Source organism: Halichondria panicea, chromosome 5 (genome assembly GCF_963675165.1).
Source record: "Halichondria panicea chromosome 5, odHalPani1.1, whole genome shotgun sequence".
Classification (NCBI taxonomy): Eukaryota; Metazoa; Porifera; class Demospongiae; order Suberitida; family Halichondriidae; genus Halichondria; species Halichondria panicea.
In genome coordinates, this window is record NC_087381.1 from 693,325 (window position 1) to 713,757 (window position 20,433).

The 20,433-nt window shown below is 39.7% G+C and overlaps 2 protein-coding genes and 1 long non-coding RNA gene across 3 annotated transcripts in view; all 3 read right to left on the minus strand.

Annotated features, from left to right (window-relative positions):
* Positions 1 to 6,035, minus strand: part of LOC135336345 (deleted in malignant brain tumors 1 protein-like) — a 40,600-nt gene extending 34,565 nt beyond the window's left edge. The window contains exons 1-6 of the mRNA XM_064532107.1: positions 5,869 to 6,035; positions 3,966 to 4,158; positions 3,662 to 3,810; positions 2,878 to 3,073; positions 2,589 to 2,737; positions 1,881 to 2,414 (exon numbers count right to left, since the gene is read on the minus strand). Coding sequence (XP_064388177.1) covers positions 1,881 to 2,414; positions 2,589 to 2,737; positions 2,878 to 3,073; positions 3,662 to 3,810; positions 3,966 to 4,158; positions 5,869 to 5,926 — 1,279 coding nt within the window. The 5' untranslated portion in view covers positions 5,927 to 6,035. The remainder of the gene's footprint in view (positions 1 to 1,880; positions 2,415 to 2,588; positions 2,738 to 2,877; positions 3,074 to 3,661; positions 3,811 to 3,965; positions 4,159 to 5,868) is intronic.
* Positions 6,036 to 6,190: 155 nt separating this feature from the next.
* LOC135336443 (deleted in malignant brain tumors 1 protein-like) lies at positions 6,191 to 19,010 on the minus strand. The gene is made up of 14 exons (XM_064532237.1): positions 18,761 to 19,010; positions 16,442 to 16,637; positions 16,008 to 16,168; positions 13,589 to 13,802; positions 13,141 to 13,307; positions 11,963 to 12,158; positions 11,548 to 11,699; positions 11,289 to 11,484; positions 10,986 to 11,146; positions 10,309 to 10,504; positions 9,845 to 10,005; positions 7,670 to 7,880; positions 7,372 to 7,532; positions 6,191 to 6,881 (listed from the first exon to the last, which is right to left on the minus strand). Exons 1-14 carry the CDS (start codon positions 18,819 to 18,821, stop codon positions 6,388 to 6,390), a joined length of 2,727 nt encoding a protein of 908 aa, XP_064388307.1. The 5' UTR covers positions 18,822 to 19,010; the 3' UTR covers positions 6,191 to 6,387.
* LOC135336654 (uncharacterized) lies at positions 17,402 to 18,717 on the minus strand. The gene is made up of 3 exons (XR_010394875.1): positions 18,050 to 18,717; positions 17,861 to 17,995; positions 17,402 to 17,801 (listed from the first exon to the last, which is right to left on the minus strand). It is a non-coding gene; the product is annotated as an uncharacterized LOC135336654 (long non-coding RNA).
* Positions 19,011 to 20,433: the final 1,423 nt, after the last annotated feature.

The window sequence follows — 20,433 nt, forward strand, 5'->3', positions numbered from 1 at the left end:
CCCACGAAAATTATTCAACGAAAATGCTTTTAGAGACCATTCCAAGAATTTAAGTGTCTCGAAAATATAATAATACCAAAATTATATAGCGGGTAATTTTCAGGGGACAAAATATTTGTGGTTTAGCAACTTTGAGACATTTCGTGGGTAATATTTTCGTGGTTGGAGTTTGCACTACAGGTAAACGTAGGTAAAGTCGCTTCATTCGTGGGAAAAATATTCGTGGTCAGACCTTCAACCAACCACGAAAACCACGAATATTTGCCCCACGAAAATTACCCTCTATACGGTATACAGTTATGCATGTTCGCACTAATTATCAGTAAGCCACCTGTCCATCTATCACGTAATTATTGTAGTTACAATTAGTTACTGATAAAGGTCTTTGAGGCTTCTTTCACTTTCAATATTGACCTCATGCACTTATTCACAGTTAGAGTATAATTATAGTCCTGTGATTTGTGTGATTCATTCTATTAGGTCTACTAATTATAATACTTTCAATGTCTATCACAACAATAATTGCCCGGCAACAAGACAAGTACAGTGATTAATAGAGCATCAGATGTCGCTCAAAGTCTAAAAATCGTACACACAATTAATCTTATATATACAGAGTAGAGGAGAGTACTATATACATGATAGTATAGCTACCAATTTTGCAGCTTTTTTAAAAGAAGTATTTTAAAAGCTAAAGTGACAGCACTATATCATCTAAACTTTAGGAGCATTTTATTCTTGTATTACGGACAGAGATTGCTATACCTATATATCATCAGAAATACATTTATAGCATGTGACGGTGATATTTTGTAAGCAGAAAAATCAATGTATTTTCACAATAAGTTATAGTTGTAGCTAATAATACAGAACAATCTAGCATGTGCTCACCTCCAACAGCCCAAACTAGGCTCAGGACAGTGACTGACTTCCACAGTAAGCAACTCATCATTGGATGTTCTTTGCAATTCAATGCTATTTAAAAGCTAATCTGGCGCAGCATGCAGAGGCGCTTAGAGACATTAAAACGTCATGGGTGTGGTTAATGTCATTAACCACGCCCATGACGTTAGCCTACCTGGTTGTTGTCACTGATAGACAAAAAGTCCCAAGTGCGCTTAAGCAGAAAGATGTACTTTCACACACATGTGCATTAAATTCTTGTAGCAATGGCAAAAAATGGCTACACTTGCATCCAACACAGTTTCTCATAGCCTATGAGAAACTGCGTTGGATGTGTAGCCATTTTTTTGACATAGAAATTCGAATTTCCACATGTATTCTATTACAAATATCCATGCAGTCGATCTATATCTTGTGCATGGTAGAACTTGAAAAGTGTACACAATTCACTGAATTGCACAATCATAATTATACATGTAGTAGATATCTAGAACGTGTAGCCCGAGTGGAGTTAATGATACTCTATACTCAACTATTTAAACCCTCCCCTCGATCCTTAATTACCCATGCACTATATAATATAATATACACGACAACAATTATAATTATGTCATAAAATAATAATTGTCATGAATAATTGTCGAATGTATAAAGCAGAACTATAATAGGGCTTTTTCTCAAATTACTGGAGTAGCCATGCCAGCAATGCAAGCATTTATAGCGTCTATACCAGCAGTACGTACATGTAGCAATCTGTCGTAGTAATCTGGTTAGCATTTTGTGCCAGATCTATCAAGATAACATAATTCGAATTGAAAGGGGGAAAATTACAAGAAATCAACTATAGCTAAATGCAGCAGAATTTGAAATACTAATTTGCTATCACTATAATAGTATCAAACAAATTGTTTAATTAAAGTTCACTACACTTTCAGTTAATACTACTTGCATAGTGGGTGGTATATACCCACATGCTTATTCCGGATATGCTGGAGGGGCTTCTCCGCCAGACAGTTGTCCAGTGGGGTACTGAGCAGGGGGTGGTTGTTCTCCAGGAGGATAAGCAGCTGGGGGTTGCTGAGTGTACGCAGCTGGGGGTTGTTGAGTGTACGCAGCTGGGGGTTGCTGAGGGTAGGATGTGGGATAGGCGGCTGGAGTTTGCTGAGGATAGTACTGGGGGTTAGCATATTGTCCAGTAGGGTAGGGAGCTGCTGATTGAGGAGGCGCATACATATTTTGAGGGGGTGCCTGATTCGAATATTGGGATTTTTGGTCCATGGATTGCTGCATGGGATAGGCTGTAGCCGTTTGTGTATTTGACCCAGTGACAACTACAGATGTTGACGCAGCGTTATTGACTACGGGAGTTGTGAGTTGGATGCGAGCCAGACGACGCCTTCTCCCCAGTAAACCACAGACCACAACGACAACCACGAAGAAGATGACGATAGGAATAGTCACTCCAATACCGATAGAGACGCTGGACACCGGATATGTGTAAGAAGTAAATGCTGCATAAAAATAATATTTTTAGTACACTAGTGTCGATAAGCATGTCCAGTTTGAGATACATATATATAGAGCATATAATTATGTGTCATAGATATGCCAATTGCATTCATAGCTAAAAGCTATAGGTCTCAGCCATGCACATGCACATTAATTGATACACTATTGACTCTTACATCCAGTGCAGGACAAGGCAATATCTTCAAAATGGGTGCAATCTTCATTTCCGATAGAGTTAGCAGGACAACTAATGAGTCTACTCTCAAATCCTGAGCAACGAAGATTGTCCAGCCATGTCCGAGTGGATGATGAAGCTTGGGAGAAACTATATATATAGGGGGAAATAATGACCTAAACCATTGCAAGCTGTATATTTCATTGAAACCCTACACAATAAATTCAATGGAAAGTCAATATAAGACTAATAATTATAGTTAACTCAAATGAGTTTACACACTCACTCACCCTAGCGCTCCAACTGTTCCGTATCGAGTGTAGGTTGAGAACCCTAGTTGACGACAAGCCACCCTTGCATCATTTGAACCGAAACTGTCATCACACACTGTCCCCCATCGACTACTATAATAGACCTCCAGTCTACCAGAGGAGCCTCCTGTTTGGCCTGAGTTGCCTACCAGCCTCAGGTCTCCACTTGAAGGACCTAAATAGCACAATTCATTGCATTATCGGAGTGTAGCAAGTAATATAATCAATGGCGTATAAAAAGAGAGAGAGCATGTAGCTTATTGACTACCAAGCCATATTATTATATGTACTGTCAGTACAATTTATTTTTAGATATTACTGTACTTTTCCATTGCTCCCTTTAGTTTTGCTCGCAAGCTGTTGCATGCTATAACGTGAGATCGAGCGTTATGGGAAATATCAGGCACAATCCCGAGGACTAGCTGCCTGTATAATGCATACAACATGTGGATTCTCATGCATTAGTTTATACCACGACGATCCCTTTACCAAATCATGTCTTGAGGCTACGTGACCGCGTAATTAAAAACAACAACGTACCCTCGCAAAAATACACGCATCTTGAATGAAGTGTTTGAGCATGCCCAGTTAAAATGTGACAAGTTCACTACTCATTTTAGTGAAGAAAGCAGTTTAGTACATAGCTAGTTAGACTCTACTTCTTGCAAGACCAAGATATTTTTAGTACGTCAGCGTCGATAAAGCATGTATCCGGTTTTGAAGCTAAAATAATACATAGACATGTGTCATTGAGATCTCTTACTTCCAGTGCAGACCAAGGCAATATCTTCTGAATGACTGCAATCTTCAATTCCGATAGCGTTAGCAGGGCAATTAATGAGTCTGCTCTCAGTTCCAAAGCAACCAAGATTGTCCAGCCATGTCCGAGTGAATGATGAAGCTGGGGAGAATCTATATACATATAGGGAAATGATTATCTAAACTATTGCACAAGCTGTATATAATAGTCTAAATTATTGTTCTATGAGAAACTCTTTACAATAATTAGGGATAATACAATGGCAATTATAGTCAGTTAGGCTAATATATAGTTAACACTCACGTACCCTAGCGTTCCAACAGTTCCGTATCGCGGAGTGGAGGAGGTTGAGTACCCTAGTTGACGACAAGCCACTCTTGCATCATTTGAACTGAAACTGTCATCACACACTGTCCCCCATTGTCCTCTGTAATAGACCTCCAGTCTGCCAGAGGAGCCTCCTGAGTTGCCTACCAGCCTCAAGTCTCCACTTAATTGTCCTGTATGTGTATATGTGCAAACACAGAAATTATGAAAAAAACAGATTTTATGTCTTCTCTTAGGCCACATCACTCCCAGACATAATTGAAATGTTTAAGTAATTTTCGATTTGGTCAGCCTTACTCAGAGGAGGTATATATGACATCCGCTAGCCGCAGGAAGCATTTTACCATATCCAGGTCAACGTTCAATTGCATGTTACCTACCATTAGGTTGTCAATGCATAAAGTATTTAGCTATTTATAGCTGCCAAGAGTCTGCATGATTATAGTATACATAGTTTGATCTAGTATTGTTGAGTTTTAGTCTGTCAACTTTTTCTCTTTTAAGTTTCAAAGAAGTCTGTTGTGCTTATTATTGTATGAATATTCATCAATGCTATTTGCCGTGAATTGAGACAAGAGGGCATCAAAACCGCAAGTATATATTTATAGGCTGTTTTTTTTTATTAATTTATAAGAGCGTGCAGTAAGTATAATGGTATACTAAGCAAGCTTTCTTGGCATCTATACAGAGGATTTCAAGTTGGTTGGCAGATGTTTAAAGTGCACTCAACCACGACCACACACTTTATGTTTGTTCCTACTAATGCAATTAGTGGTCATGGTTGACTGCACATCAACTTTAATTTTTGCCAACTTACCTGAAAATTAAACCTCTGTATAATTATGGGTACAGAGGTTTTCAGGTAAGTTGAAGAAATGCTCTTGAGTTTAAAGTGGATATACAGCACAATATACAGCAGTAATTTAATGCATGAGTAACTTTATACCCCCTGAAGCATTACCTGAATACCTCTTCTCACTAAAATGTATTATCAGTAGGCACATGATCCCTCCCGCACATAATTGAGGTTAAATTAACTGATAAAATCTTAGAAGCTTCTAGGGCATCAATTTTATAATCTTTAATTTCAGCATTAATTACTGTTATTTCTTTCTATAGCTACTCTTTCATTGTTTTGATTGTGTATATCTACAGTTATAATATTATAATAAACAATGAAACAAATACAAGACCTGCAGTAGCTATAGCTACAGCATTCTTTCTTATTGTTAATTACAGAGTATAATACGTACGTCAGATCTTGCTTAAAATAATGATGAAAGCCGTAATATTATAAAGTTCTTAATTATACGAGTATAGGCCAGTATACATGTAACAGTGGCTATTAATTACACTGGCAAAACAATTGATTTGTGGGAATTAATGAATGTGTCTGTGTTCCTGTATGTATCAACAAGGGGAGTATTTTGAAGCCTCTCTTAAATACTAATGACACAATCATAATAGTAAGAGACCGGTACAACATTCTTTAAGCATGCATGCATGCAGAGAACGTTGATTCTTGTTCACCGAATACATACCAGTCTAACCAACTTTATTAGCAGAATCGATCATGCATGCACATGATCAATCATACTGAGTAGAAGAGTAATACAAAATGGTAGCAATTGTGAACTATATAGTTTGACAGTCACAATAATGCGGACAGCATTGAACCTTTATAATAGTTCTATACCAAAAGACAGAGCTGTATGCTCATACACGTATACCTGTCTACGATCGTTTAAATTAATCTCTTATGTTGGATAGGTGCTTATAAGGCAGAAGAGTATTTTTTCACTATAGCTGCTAATATAATTATAAGATATACCATTCATAAAATTATAGCAAATTTATAATAATTATACTTGAGGAAAGCTCACCTCCAACAGCCCAAACCAGGCTCAGGAAAGTGACTGACTTCCACAGTAAACAACTCATCGTTAGTAATGTTTCTTGCAATTCAGTGAAGTGTTAATACCATATAGTGAAAGTGAGTCTCACAAGTTATTATATTAAGTAGCCAGTATAGTGAAAAGTGAAAGTGATTATGATGGCGGCACCAATTGTTATTGCGCATGCGCACTAACCGAGTGTGCAATTAATAAGTGTGTCAGTGTGTGTGTGCTGCAGCCTGTGACTGTTCCAGGTGGAGAGCCCCCCCCCCCTCCACCAAAATTAATACAAATTCGTATTATATCGTCTTTTGAATACCAAATTGTTCACAGGTTTTTGTGATAAAACAACGACAGTCACACTAAAATATAACAAATGAGGGAGAACAGTAATTATTATGCTACGTATTCAGCAAAATCTGATACTAATTTTCTAGCTATTACTATCAGTCGTACATTTCACTACTTTTAGTTTAATACGTCAATTTGTCTGAACTTCAATATAGTTCAAATATGCTGGAGGGGCTTCTCCGTCAGACAAATATACAGTGCAGGGGGAGGTTGTTCAGTGGGGCACTGTTGTTGTTCTCCACGAGGATAAGGGGCTGGAGGTTGCTGAGTGTATGCGGCTGGGGATTGCTGAGGATAGGACGTGTGATACTGGGGGGCAGCATATTGTGCAGTCGGGTAGGGAGCCACTGGTTGAGGTGCATGCATATTTTGAGGGGGTGCCTGATTCGAATATTGGGGTTTTTGGTCCATGGATTGCTGCATAGGATAGGCTGTAGCCGTTTGTGTATTTGACCCAGTGACGACTACAGATGTTGACACAGCGTTATTGACTAGGGGACTCATGTACATCTTGCGAGCCAGACGACGCCTTCTACTCATTAAAACACAGACCACGACAAAAATCACAACTATGATGATGACGATAGGAATAGTAACTCCAATACCGATAGAGACGCTGGACACCGAATATGATGTGTAAGAAGTAAATGCTGCATAAAAATAATTTGGTGCATGAGGATCGATAGCATATTTTAAATATATAAAGCGTATAATAGCTAGCGGGTATATTTGAGGGCATACAGTTTTCGCTGACTAAGCATGTACTGCAAACATATATAATATTATACTCATGAATTTAATATAATAATGCATGCATGCTGCAATAAGGACCTGAGGGACCTATAAAACGCAAGTCATTGCATGGCTATAATTAATGAATAATGAGTATCTACTCACTTGATTAAAACAAAACTGAAATGCATGCAGTTGCCTACTCCCATTAACATATTGGCTAGAAATGCAAGACACCATGCTTCTATAGTTAAATGCTTGAATGATCCGAATGATACAATGAACATACGAAACAAGATATATCCTTATCAGCTACAACTATACACGTGATGGTTTGGATAATAAACTTATATAGAAGTACCAGCACACGTAATACTAGCAATATTCTAATCTCTTCTTATATCATACTTGTAGTACTAATTTCAGTACAGATCAAGGCCACATCTTGTGAATGGGAGCAATCTTCAACTCCGATAGGGTTAGCAGGACAATTAATGAGTCTGCTCTCAGTTCCTGAGCAACGAAGCTCGTCCAGCCATGTCCGAGTGGTTAATGATGCTTGGGAGAAACTATAGGATAATCGCACTTTAGTGTGAAAGTATATACAAACTGCATGTACTAATATAACAGTAGCACATCATGCGATGATCTGATTGTAAGTCAGTATAAAAGTAGTTTAACTCAATGATGAGCCTATAATACTCACCCTAGCTTTCCAACTGTTCCGTATCGTGGAGTGGAGGAGGTTGAGTACCCTAGTTGACGACAAGCCACTCTTGCATTATTTGGACTGAAATTTTCCTGACACACTGTCCCCCATTGTCCACTGTAATAGACTTCCAGTCTGCCAGAGGAGCCTCCTGTTAGGCTTGAGAAACCTACCAGCCTCAGGTCTCCACTTGAAGGACCTGAGGGACCTATAAAACGCAAGTCATTGCATGGCTATAATTAATGAATAGTAACTACTCACTTAATTATAAAACAAAACTGCATGGAATGCACTCGCCTACTCCCATTAACGTATTGGCTAGAAATGCAAGACATCATGCTTCTATAGTTAAATGCTTGCAAGATCCAAATGATACAATGAACATACGAAGCAAGATATATCCTAGCCTCGATTCCAGGCCGCGAAGAGAAAGGCGGCCTGGTATACTTTGTATGCGCATGCGCGAAATAATTGACAACAATTTCATCATACAAATTGTAAAAAAACGGACAAAGTTACAAAAAGGAAGAATACGTATGACAATGTGACCACAATGGCAGCTTTCAGAGACACTAATCAAAGTAGAATAATTATGCTGCAGCAGTGTCAGTCTGCCCTAAGACCCCAAATGTTGTAAGACAGGAAGTGCTACAAGTTCCCTCATGAATATATTAATGAGAACAGTTTTTCTTTGTTTCTGATAAAAGTAAAGGTTTTTAGAGCTATCTAAGTTGAAATATGTAATAAGAAGACAGTTTAACATACGATAAACACTTTAAAATATGAATTTGGGTCAAACTGGCATTAAGTTGTGAAAACGATTGCGGAAAGTTCGAGAGTTTGAGCAAGCTGTTCACCATCAACGTAGCAAGCTAAAAATTGGTTGATCAAATCAAAAGGATCTAAATTACAACATATTCAAGGTAAATGCCATACAAATGAATGGTGTTTGCAAAGCAGTTACACAAACTTTGAAATAAATACACAACTTGGCAATAGCATAGAACACTTCATGAATGACTTCAAGCCTTCTAGCTTGCTGCTAAGCATGCACATGCATCAGATGCACTAGTTGATCCTTTAGGCAGTCTCTGGTTCCATTCACATCTGGAGATATGCAGCCATGAGTTCCACCAACCACAGAGATTATTCAGAATGAGCTAACTTTGAGAGTTTGCGCAAGCTGTTCACACTATCTCAATCCAGTCCAAACTTGCTGAGTCAATACATTCCATATTGAACTAATTTATCTCCTAGTAACAAGTTCTAGTTCAGTAAATGGTCTGTGTTATGAGCTTTGGAAATTCAGAAAAAATCACCCTTCACTACAATCTGACAGAGTTGTAGGGTGCATCATTATGAATCTCATTATATAATTATGAATTTCATTAAAACAATGTTTTTGTGATGTCATCCTTATGAATACCATTAAAATACTTGTGGTATGTATTTCCTGTCTTGTCTTGCAAATACTGAAAACTTGGGGGTCTTAGGGCAGACTGTGTTGCTTCTTCTAGCTCTGTTTATCAAAGAGACAGTTCAAGAAGGCCTCCCAGACAGTAGAGCTGCCAGCTAGGAAGAGTGGTTAACTCTTTAATACATCAGTAGATCTTGAGTGAATATTAAACTTCCCGAGTGTCGAGTTAAAGCTTATTAAAAGCTTTCAGGAGTAATCATTAGCTTCTTTATCTTCAGCAATGACTTCCTGTCGAACATAAAGGCAAGATTTAGTAGCAGAAGACTTGCCTGGTCCATCATCAGGGGACCCACAGGAACACATCATGCCTTTCCTATATAACATATATAGCCTTAAAGTGTAAGGTGTCATAGGTAGAGACTTGGCTTGATACAATAAAGGGCGTAAGAGCTCAGTCATCTTTGCACAATACTTCTATGTAACGGACTGTAACTTCAGAATACAATTAGTATACGATTTATTTTACTGACAGTATCCACAAATACACAGATTACCCCCTTTTTGGGGTAATGTACACGCATGCGCATACAAAGTATACCAGACCGCCTTTCTCTTCGCGGCCTGGAATCGAGGCTAGATATATCCTTATCATACAACTACACGTGATGGTTTGGATAACAAACTCATAGAAGTACCAGCACACGTAATACTATATATATATATACGCAATATTCGTATGTAACTACTTATCTTACTTGTAGTACTACTTTGAGTGCAGATTAAGGCCACATCTTGTGAATGGGTGCAATCTTCAGCTCCGATAGAGTTAGCAGGGCAATTAATGAGTCTGCTCTCAGTTCCTGAGCAACGAAGCTCGTCCAACCATGTCCGAATAGTAGATGACGCTTGGAAGAAACTATAGGGGAACCCAATTTTACACCAGCATTAATAGAAATTACATGCATGCAGTGATACCATGCAGGAAGTTGAACCAATTTATAGTGTAAGAAATTATTCCTAAGTCTATTTGTGTTGAGCTAGTTTGGCCTTTTGTAATGTTGTCATAGAACGTTATAACTTCGTCATACGTTAAAAATTGCATAGACTCATAACTATTATTTGCCTTTTATGACTTGCCATCAAATCATCCGTCTTAATTACTATAATTTTTATTGTACACAGTCACTCTGTACTCATTGACTATTGCTTACACACTCACCCTAGCGCTCCAACTGTTCCGTATTGAGTGTAGGTTGAGAACCCTAGTTGATAACAAGCCACTCTGGCATCATTTGGAGTGAAGCTGTCGTCACACACTGTCCCCCATTGTCCACTGTAATAGACTTCCAGTCTGCCAGAGGAGCCTCCCGTTAGGCTTGGGAAACCTACCAGCCTCAGATCTCCCCTTGAAGGACCTAAACAACACAATTCATTACATGGCTGAATAAGTACCGTATAGCGGGTAAGTTTCGTGGGGTAAAAAATTCGTTCAACTCGAGAAACGATAGTTTTCGTGAGTAAAAATTTCGTTTAGTCTCGTGGCTGCACGGCATTCTTACGTTCAGATAAGCCACGCCTACAATAAAATTTCGTGGAGGTCAGCCTGCCCACGAAAATAACGAATATTTTACCCCACGAAAATTACCCGGTATACGGTATATGGTATATGCTAAGTATCTACTCACTTAATTATAAAACAAAACTGGAGTGCAGTCGCCTACTCCCATTAATGTATTGGCAGAAATGCAAGAAATCATGCTTCTATATAGTTAATACTTGCATGACACGATGATTATACGAAGCAAGTTCTCATCTACATATACACGTAATATAATTATATACATTATACCAGCGGACGTTATTATGTACACAATATTTGTACTCATTTATTTTTACTTGTAGTACTATTTTCAGTACAGATCAAGGCAATATCTTGTGAATGGGAGCAATCTTCAACTCCGATAGTGTTAGCAGGGCAAGTAATGAGTCTGCTCTCAGTTCCTGAGCAGCGAAGCTCGTCCAGCCATGTCCGAGTGGTTGATAAAGGTTGGGAGAAACTATATAGGGGGAAATAAAAATTATTGCAAAAGCTGTATTTATTATATAAATTAGCTATTGACATTTCCTTCAAGATGGATGATTCGATGGCGAGTAATGAAAGGCTAATAAGATTATTATCTGGTGAGCTTACACACTCACCCTAGCGCTCCAACTGTTCCGTATCGAGTGTAGTTTGAGAACCCTAGTTGACGACAAGCCACTTTTGCATCATTCGGACTGAAGCTGTCGTCACACACTGTTCCCCATAGTCCACTGTAATCGACCTCCAGTCTGCCGGAGGAACCTCCTGTTAGGCCTGAGCTGCCTACCAGCCTCAGGTCTCCACTTGAAGGACCTAAACAACAAAATTTATTACATGCATGGCTATAATAATCGAATATGCTGTATGGTTAATTACTCAGTCCAGTGCAGATCAAGGCCACATCTTCAAAATGGGAGCAATCTTCAACTCCAATAGAGTTAGCAGGACAATCAATGAGTCTGCTCTCAGTTCCTAAGCAACGAAGATTGTCCAGCCATGTCGGAGTAGTTGATGAAGCTTGGGAGAAACTATAGGAGTAATGATCATGCTAACACAAATGCACCAGCTATAAATTACATGCATGCCATTGAATGATACCATCGGCAGACCAGAACAGTGTTTAGGATAATTAGGATTGATAAAGGAAATGTCTAATGACAAATATTGCACATATAGAAATTAGCTATAGAGTTCCATGAAACTGTACACTCTGCAATACATTTCTTCAAGATGAATGTCGACAGTGAGTCATGAAAGGTAAAATAATTATCAGATGAGCTTACACACTCACCCTAGTGTTCCAACTGTTCCATATTGAGTATAGGTTGAGAACCTTAATTGACGACAAGCTACTCTTGCACCATTTGGACTGAAATTGTCATGGCACACTGTCCCCCATTGTCCACTGTAATAGACTTCCAGTCTGCCAGAGGAGCCTCCTGTTTGGCTTGAGTTGCCTACCAGCCTCAGGTCTCCACGTGAAGGACCTAAACAACACAATGCATTGCATGGCTGAATAATTATATGCTAAGTATCTACTCACTTGATTATAAAACAAAACTAGAATGCATGCAGTCGCCTACTCCCATTAACGTATTGGCTAGAAATGCAAGACATCATACTTCTATTAATGCTTGCAAGATCCGAATGAAACAATGGATATACGAAGCAAGATAATATTCTTCTTATCTACATGCAACTACACGTGATGGTTTGGATAACAAAGTTATTATTATGCCCAGGGGCGTAGCCAGGGGGGGCTTATGGTGCTCAAGCACCTCCTTTCTATCTGAGATTGTACACAAAGTGTACTATGATCTGATTGTCTAGCTGAGCACCCCCTTCTCTTCCAGATCTTGCTGCAGTTAGCTAGCTATAGTAGGCAAGCAAAACGAATTGGTCTATGACTTTAAACTGTTATAGCTATTCTGGCTTAGATCATGTTTGCCATAAATACTACAATTTGATTGGCTAAAGGATGTGTTCTATCCAACTTAGAAAATCATGTACTTCACTTAGAAAATCCTGTAGCAAAGATTAGATAAGAATATTCAAATCTGATTGGCTAAATACTCATGGTTGCTATGATCTAAAATGCTTAAACACTATTTAGGAAGTTTCCACATGATTTAGAAGTCCTCAGGGCTAGTAGAATCCTCACTGCGTTCGGGATACTACAACCAGCCCTTTGGGCTTCTAAATCATGTAGAAACTTCCTAAACAGTGTCTAACTATTATTTAGATCTATAGACTAGTTCTCTTTCGTAGCAAAATAGGCTTCTGTATGCAAATACATGTACGTAGAAGATTGGGCCACGCCCAACTATTAATTACTATGTCATTAATAAGAGGTGTGGCTTCCGGTCGTGGTAGCACCTCCTTCCTCAAAGTCCTGGCTACACCCCTGATACCAGCGCACGTAATACGTTCACAATAATTATTTGTAACTCATTATATATCTATTCTTACTTATAGTACTAATTCCAGCGCAGATCAAGGCCACATCTAGAGCATGGAAGCAATTGTCATCTCTAATAGAGTCAGCATGACAATCAATGAGTCTGCTCTCAGTTCCTACGCAACGAAGTTCGTCCAGCCATATCGGAGTGGATAATGAAGCTTGGGAGAGGGAGAAACTATAGGAGTAATGATCATGCTAACACAAATGCACCAGCTATAATTATACATAAATTACATGCATGCCATTGAATGATACCATCGGCAGACCAGAAAACAGTGTTTAGGATAATTATGATTGATAAAGGAAATGATTAATGACAATTATTGACATAAGAAATTAGCTAGAGTTCCATGAAACTGTATACTCTGTAATACATTTCTTCAAGATGAATGATTCGATGGTTGAGTCATGAAAGGTAATTAACAAGATAATTTTCAGATTAGTATACACACTCACCCTAGTAAATCTCCAATATATCCGTATTGACTGTAGGTTGAGAACCCTAGTTGATGACAAGCCACTCTTGCCTCACGTGAGTCGAAGTTGTCCAAACACACTGTTCCCCATTGTCCACTGTTATAGAGCTCTAGTCTGCCAGATCTAGAGGAGCCTCCTGTTAGGCTTGAGCTGTCTACCAGCCTCAGATCTCCATTTAAAGGACCTGAAGGACCTAAACAACACAATTCATTGCTTGACTGAATAATTATATGCTAAGTATCTACTCACTTGATTATAAAACAAAACTGGAGTGCATTTTCCTACTCCCAAACGTATATTGGCAGAAATGCAAGAAATCATGCTTCTATATAGTTAATGCTTGCAAAATCCGAATGAAACAATGGACATACGAAGCAAGATATATTCTTCTCATCTACATGCAACTACACGTGATGGTTTGGATAACAAAGTATTATACCCAGGGGCGTAGCTAGGGGGGCTCATGGTGCTCAAGCATGCACCCCCTTTCTATCTGAGATTGTACACAAAGTGTATATACCTGATTGTCTAGCTGAGCATCCCCTTCTCTTCCAGCAGTTAGCTAGCTATAGTAGGCAAGCAAAACAAATTGGTCTTTAAACTGTTAGCTATTCTGGCTTAGATCTATAGACTAGTTCTTTTTCGTAGCAAAATAGGCTTCTCTATGGAAATAGAAGATTGGGCCACGCCCAACTATTAATTATTAGGTCATTAATAAGAGGTGTGGTTTCCGGTAAACCGTATTTCGGCGCTGCACAGTTCAAAATCGGGCGCTTTGCGCCCTCTTTTGTCATGGTAGCACCCCCTTCCAGGGGCGTAGCTACCATTGTTTCCTGGTTGCCCAGAAACCCCCCGGGCCCCAGGAGCTGCTGAGAAAATTGGGCAGGGCTCCCCAATAATTGAAATCAAGCAGCCCTGCCCATCTTTTCATGCACGTGGCTGCAAATCATGTAGAGATAGCACCGTGAATCGTTTCACTTTGGCTAGCTTTGTCTCAGCATAGATACACGAAAGAAAGGGATAGGCAACGCCCCACGTGATGCTAGGTAAATGCAGTGTGTGACGTCACACCCTCTGGTTGGAGGCGAGTTGCGCTCAAGAAAGTACACAATGATCCCTATATCTGCTTATTTTTCTCGTAGGGGGCCTAAAAGAGAAATTCAAAGCAATCAGGCATCATGCACACATACACCCAGCACTACTGATAGCTACAGCTGCTATGTTAGTGCCGAGCTTTCTTTTATTCAGCTTGATTTGTGTGAAAAAACACCAATTTGTCAGTTTATGTACCTCTATCTCCAATATGAAATAATTTTATAACATGTAAGTTTCACAGAATTAAAGTGTGTTTATAACTGCATGGAACAAAGCATATTTTCCAGCTCTCAATGCAGTGAAGTAGTAGCAGCACCATGAAACGTTTGTCCAAAGTCCAGAAAGTTTGCGTACCTCTCCTGCTCTTACTGTACATGGTAATCTAGTTTGAAGTGCTCTAAGATACAGTTTAGGTATTAGAAAGTGGAACACAAGTATCTTTATCTGCATTGTGTGATCGAAGAGATGGCATTTGAAGGACTTGGGAACAGACCTGTTATGGTTTGTAGAGTGTACTGACACCCCCTTTGGAGCTCACTTTCTCATCACTTTGCATATAATAGCTCTAAAAGATTAATAGCCTATGTCTAAGTGTATCTGGTGTCTCCTCAAGAGCACAGTTTGCTATAATACTACAAACTATTAATATCTTTACTGACATTTTGAGTGCACACACCGCTTTTTGCTCATTACACGCCCCTTTTTAGCAACTTGCCTCATCCAACGGAAGTGCTGGGCGTTGCCTATCCCTTTCTTTCGTGTATCTATGGTCTCAGCTAGCTAGCTAGCTAGCTACCTCAAACAAAAAAGACCAAGACTTAAGTTCTAGTATCAATCCTGCATGCTCCAGTATTCTCAGACTCAGCTCTAAGCACAACTTTATTCGATATTCAGGAAGGACAAGTTTAGAACAATCTCAGCCACATGAAACCTCTCAGGTAAATGTAATGGTGCTCAGCTAGACTAGCAATACACAATTGACACCTGCCTTTTAGAATGTCTATAGCTAGCTAGACTAGCTAGTCTAGCTAGCTTCTCACAAACATGTAAAAAAAGTCATTACAAACAATGAGCAGTAGGTGTAACCAGTAGGTGTGCCCCAATCAAGAGGGTGTGGCACCGGAAGTGGGCGTGGCTAAATTTCCCGGCGCTACCGCGCCGCTGGTTTTTCAAAGGAAACCCCTATGTCAAAAGTCTGGCTACGCCCCTGCCTTCCTCAAAGTCCTGGCTACGCCCCTGATATCAGCACACGTAATACTATAATTATGTACACAATATTTGTACTCATTATATCTATTCTTACTTGTAGTAATAATTCCAGTGCAGATCAAGGCAATATCTTCATTATGGCCACAATCTTCAACCCAAATAGGGTTAGCAGGGCAAGTAATGAGTCTGCTCTCAGTTCCTAAGCAACGAAGCTCGTCCAGCCATGTCGGAGTGGATGATGAAGCTTGGGAGAAACTATAGGAGTAATGATCATGCTAACACAAATGCACCAGCTATAATTATACATAAATTACATGCATGCCATTGAATGATACCATCGGCAGACCAGAACAGTGTTTAGGATAATTATGATTGATAAAGGAAATGATTAATGACAATTATTGCACATAAGAAATTAGCTAGAAACTGTATACTCTGTAATACATTTATTCAAGATGAATGATTCGATAGTGAGTCACATGAAAGGTAATTAAACAAGATAATTTTCAGATGAGTTTACACACTCACCCTAACTCTCCAACTTTTCCGTATCGAGTGTAGGTTGGTAACCCTAGTTGACGACAAGCCACCACTGCATCACTTGAGTCGAAGCTGTCATCACACACGGTCCCCCATTCTCCATTGTAATAGACCTCCAGTCTGCCAGAGGAGCCTCCTGTTTGGCCTGAGCTGCCTACCAGCCTCAGGTCTCCACTTGATTGTCCTGCATATATATGCAGACACGAAAATTAGAAAAGCCCTCAGCCACTTTAGTATCCTCGTTACGCTTGGGATACTAAATCTGTGCCTTTGGGCTTCTAAATCCCATAGACATCTCCAAAACAGTATCTAACTCATTTAGATACTAGTGCGCATGTGCAAACCGCTTGACTACAATACAATTACTTGACAACGGAATACTATAGGTATATACTAAGTAAATTTGCAGGTATACTAATTATAAGTCCCCTAGTATACCTGCTCTTCGACACTTTTCCCATGTATTTCCCATGTACTTCCCATGTAGATATTTATCAAATAGTGTCTAATCTTAAAGAATGCTGTACGCCATCTTGTATAGTGTCATTATTATTTAGGCCGAAATGCTCCCTTGTTGATACAATTTCCTAAATCACTATTAACAAATTAAAATTAGTACCCTCGCTACGCTCGGGATACTAAATCAGTGCCTTTGGGCTTTTAAATCCCATAGACACCTCCAAAACAGTGTCTATAACTATTATTTATTAAACAGAGTGGAAAGTTGATTCTTGTTCACCGAATTCATACCAGTTTAACCAACTTTATTAGCAGAATTGATCATGCATGCACACGATCAATCATACTGAGGAGTAGCCTCGATCCCAGGCCGATCCGTCTCTAATTGAACGCTAGGTCGCCTCCTCGGCCTGGTATTGATTGTATCTGGGCGTGACCGGAAACTGGTAAGTATCAGCTATGTACTGTAACATTTTCAGTTCATCACAGTTGGCTAAAAATACAGCGATATAATGATATAATGACACTAGAAATTAATACTGTGCACAGCAGTACTGCGTCCATAATAAATGCAGATGTTTAGAAGTGAAGATCTCAAACAAGAGCTTCCAGAAAGACTTAATAATTACTGCGCCTTCAGGTGGCATAACAAAGATTGTGTGTTCACAGTGCATCAAGAGACAGTAGAATCCTGACGTCACTGGTCAGGATAGCAACCACAAGTGTTGAAAGAGCCATTCCACGTCAGTAGTTTTAGTGCAGGTAGTTCTATAAGATCGGACCCTTGGGAAGGACACGAGTGGCACTGGGGCATCCTCTTTCAATGAGTTCACACCCATCAGCTAGGAGGAGTACGACGAGGGTTGGAGGGGAAGGTTCCATTTTGCTCCTGTATACAAATTAGTATGAACTTAAATTCACCATTCCACTACACATTTTGTAACTCACAGTGATGGTCCACACAAAACTAGCCACGATCCCAGGCCGCACTTCCTTGAAGGTCGGTGAAGGAGGCTAACACAACACCAGTGCCAGTGCCGTAATGTCATATCTTGATCCAGATACCAAGGATTGGGCTATAGGCTATAGTGTACAATTTCCAATGATGAAAGGGTATTATTGATTTATATCGCTCACCTTGACAATACATCCCAGGCCCAGCCACTTGTGGACACCCCTGAGCATAGTATACAAGAGATCGATGGCCAGAGTCTGAGGATAGACTCTACCAAGTGTATCTGGCAATCAATGGTCTAATCAAGCGCTTGTATTAAATTGTGTAGTCAATCAAAAGTAGCCACTGATAGCAGAAACTTGAGAACCTAGGTCTGTTCTTCTCCCTTCGCACAAGACAGCTCCTCACACTCTAGCTAGCTAAGCCTATATCTACATATTATGTCTATGACAAACTAAACTTGCAAACTGCAAAGAATAGACCTATGACACGGAGTTCTTTGTGATTTAACGGTGATTTTACGGAGTAAGTATGCTTACATACACTATTAGTGTTTCTATTCGCTCCACCTTGCTCAGGTATTCGCTCTTTTTTAGCGAATACCTGAGCAACCACAGCAACCACAGCACATGCCCAGATACACGCCCAGATACAATCAATACCAGGCCGAGGAGGCGACCTAGCGTTCAATTAGAGACGGATCGGCCTGGGATCGAGGCTAACTGAGGAGAAGAGTAATACAAAATGGTAGCAATTGTGAACTATAGTTTGACAGTCACAATAAATTATTATTGATTATAGTGACAGTATTAAATTTCATAAAAGATGGAGCTGTATTCTCATATGCATGCATGGTTGTCTGTCTATATGAAGTATATTGAGTGAAAGCTCACCTCTAACAGCCCAAACCAGGCTCAGGAAAGTGACTGACTTCCACAGCAAACAGCTCATCATTGGTAATGCTTGCAACTCAGTTCAGTGTTATTGATGGGTTAATATCGAAAGTAGCCACGTAGTCTAGTAATAATAATAATATTGTGACAGGCTCTGGGAAAACAGACCAATTGGCGCAAGCTATAATTTTTGCGATCTATTATACCAGATGATAGAGCAAAGAATTGCCTACACCTTGATATGCTTAGTTTGCACATACCTTGTTCCATGCCTGAGTTATGCGTGTTGGAAACTCGAAGTTGTAAAACAGCAGTATTGAGAAACGCCCACTCAAAGATTGCGGTAATGGTGGCTGCTTAGACAAAGCGCTTTGGTGGAAAGAGTTGGATTCAGAGCATCAGATTTTACAGAGAGGTAGTAGAAAGACTGTAGATAACTATAAGCCAAGAAAAAAATTTATGAGATTATACACTGTAGTCTATAAATCTGGCTATTGCTCAATATATCTGCTCCAATTGGTCTGTTTTCCCAGAGCCTGTCACCTATGATGAATTAACAATTACTGCGCATGCGCACTACACCAAATGTAGAAATACTTGAGTGTGTGTGCGACTGTGCGCAGGCCCAGATCTAGGGGAGGGGGGGGGGTTTCAGGGGTTGCAACCCCCCCAAACACTCATAGCTCAACCTACACTTGTGTTGCTTGTGGCTAAACGAGCAATGTGGTTAACTTACAAGCTGTGAACTACTACCGTATTACTAGAATATTTTGCAGGTGAAAAACCTTTGCGAATGAGCCAAATCAGCAGAATATTTGACCCTTTGCGATCTAACTACAGTAGACTCTCGCTATTCCGGCTCTCTGAAGTACGGCCACCTCGATATACCGGCCATTTGGCTTGGCACGGAATGCTAGCTATAGTTTACTGCACAAAACTCACCCTGAGGTACGGCCACTCGCTATTCCGTTTACCGGCCAGTGCTGGCTGTCCCAAACAAGGTAATTTTATATGTATATTACGGCCGGATATGACGTTTTGGGTGTGGTTTTGCAAATAAAAATTAATTGTATTGCGTTCTGGCAAGGATTGTGTGTATTTACTAGTAAATAATTTTAGGTTTTGCTTTTGTGAATTGATCAACCATCAAGTTCGCAAATGTTTGATGCTCGCAAACATTCTAGTAATACAGTATGAAGTATTAGTATCTGTTGACATGAGTACAAGTCCAGGACACACTAAGTATATAATACACTTCATTCCACACATACCATTCGCATGTGTTAGTATGTATACATTAGCCTCGACTCCAGCCCATTGCACAGGAGAAATGGCTGTGTTGCTGCTGCTCTGGGCGTGAAAGGGAGCGTGGCCAAACATTTTGCACACTCGCTTTTGTTCCAGAGGAGGTTGGAAGGAAGTTGAGATCACGTGCAAAAATATCAATTAAAGCTCTACGTGCTGAGTCAGCGCTATTTTTGTGTCTAGTCAGCAGTTTAGTTATACATAAGATATCAAGAGCTAGAGATGAGGAGTAGAAGATCTAGAGGAGCACCTACACGCCAGACTCCTGTTTAATCCAGGAAGATAAGTCTCATCTCCGTAGATCTAGTACTTTGGCTAGGAGAAACCTTAGTAGAGATTTTAAATCATAAGCAGGTGTAGTGATCAAT

Coding starts and splice junctions, on each gene's coding strand:
- LOC135336443 (XM_064532237.1), bottom strand. CDS start 18,821: ATGATGAGCTGTTTGCTGTGGAAGTCAGTCACTTTCCTGAGCCTGGTT. Junction 11,147..11,288: donor GGAACAGTTGGAGCGCTAGG/GTGAGTGTGTAA, acceptor CCCCCTATATAG/TTTCTCCCAACCTTTATCAA. Junction 7,533..7,669: donor GGAACAGTTGGAAAGCTAGG/GTGAGTATTATA, acceptor ATTATCCTATAG/TTTCTCCCAAGCATCATTAA.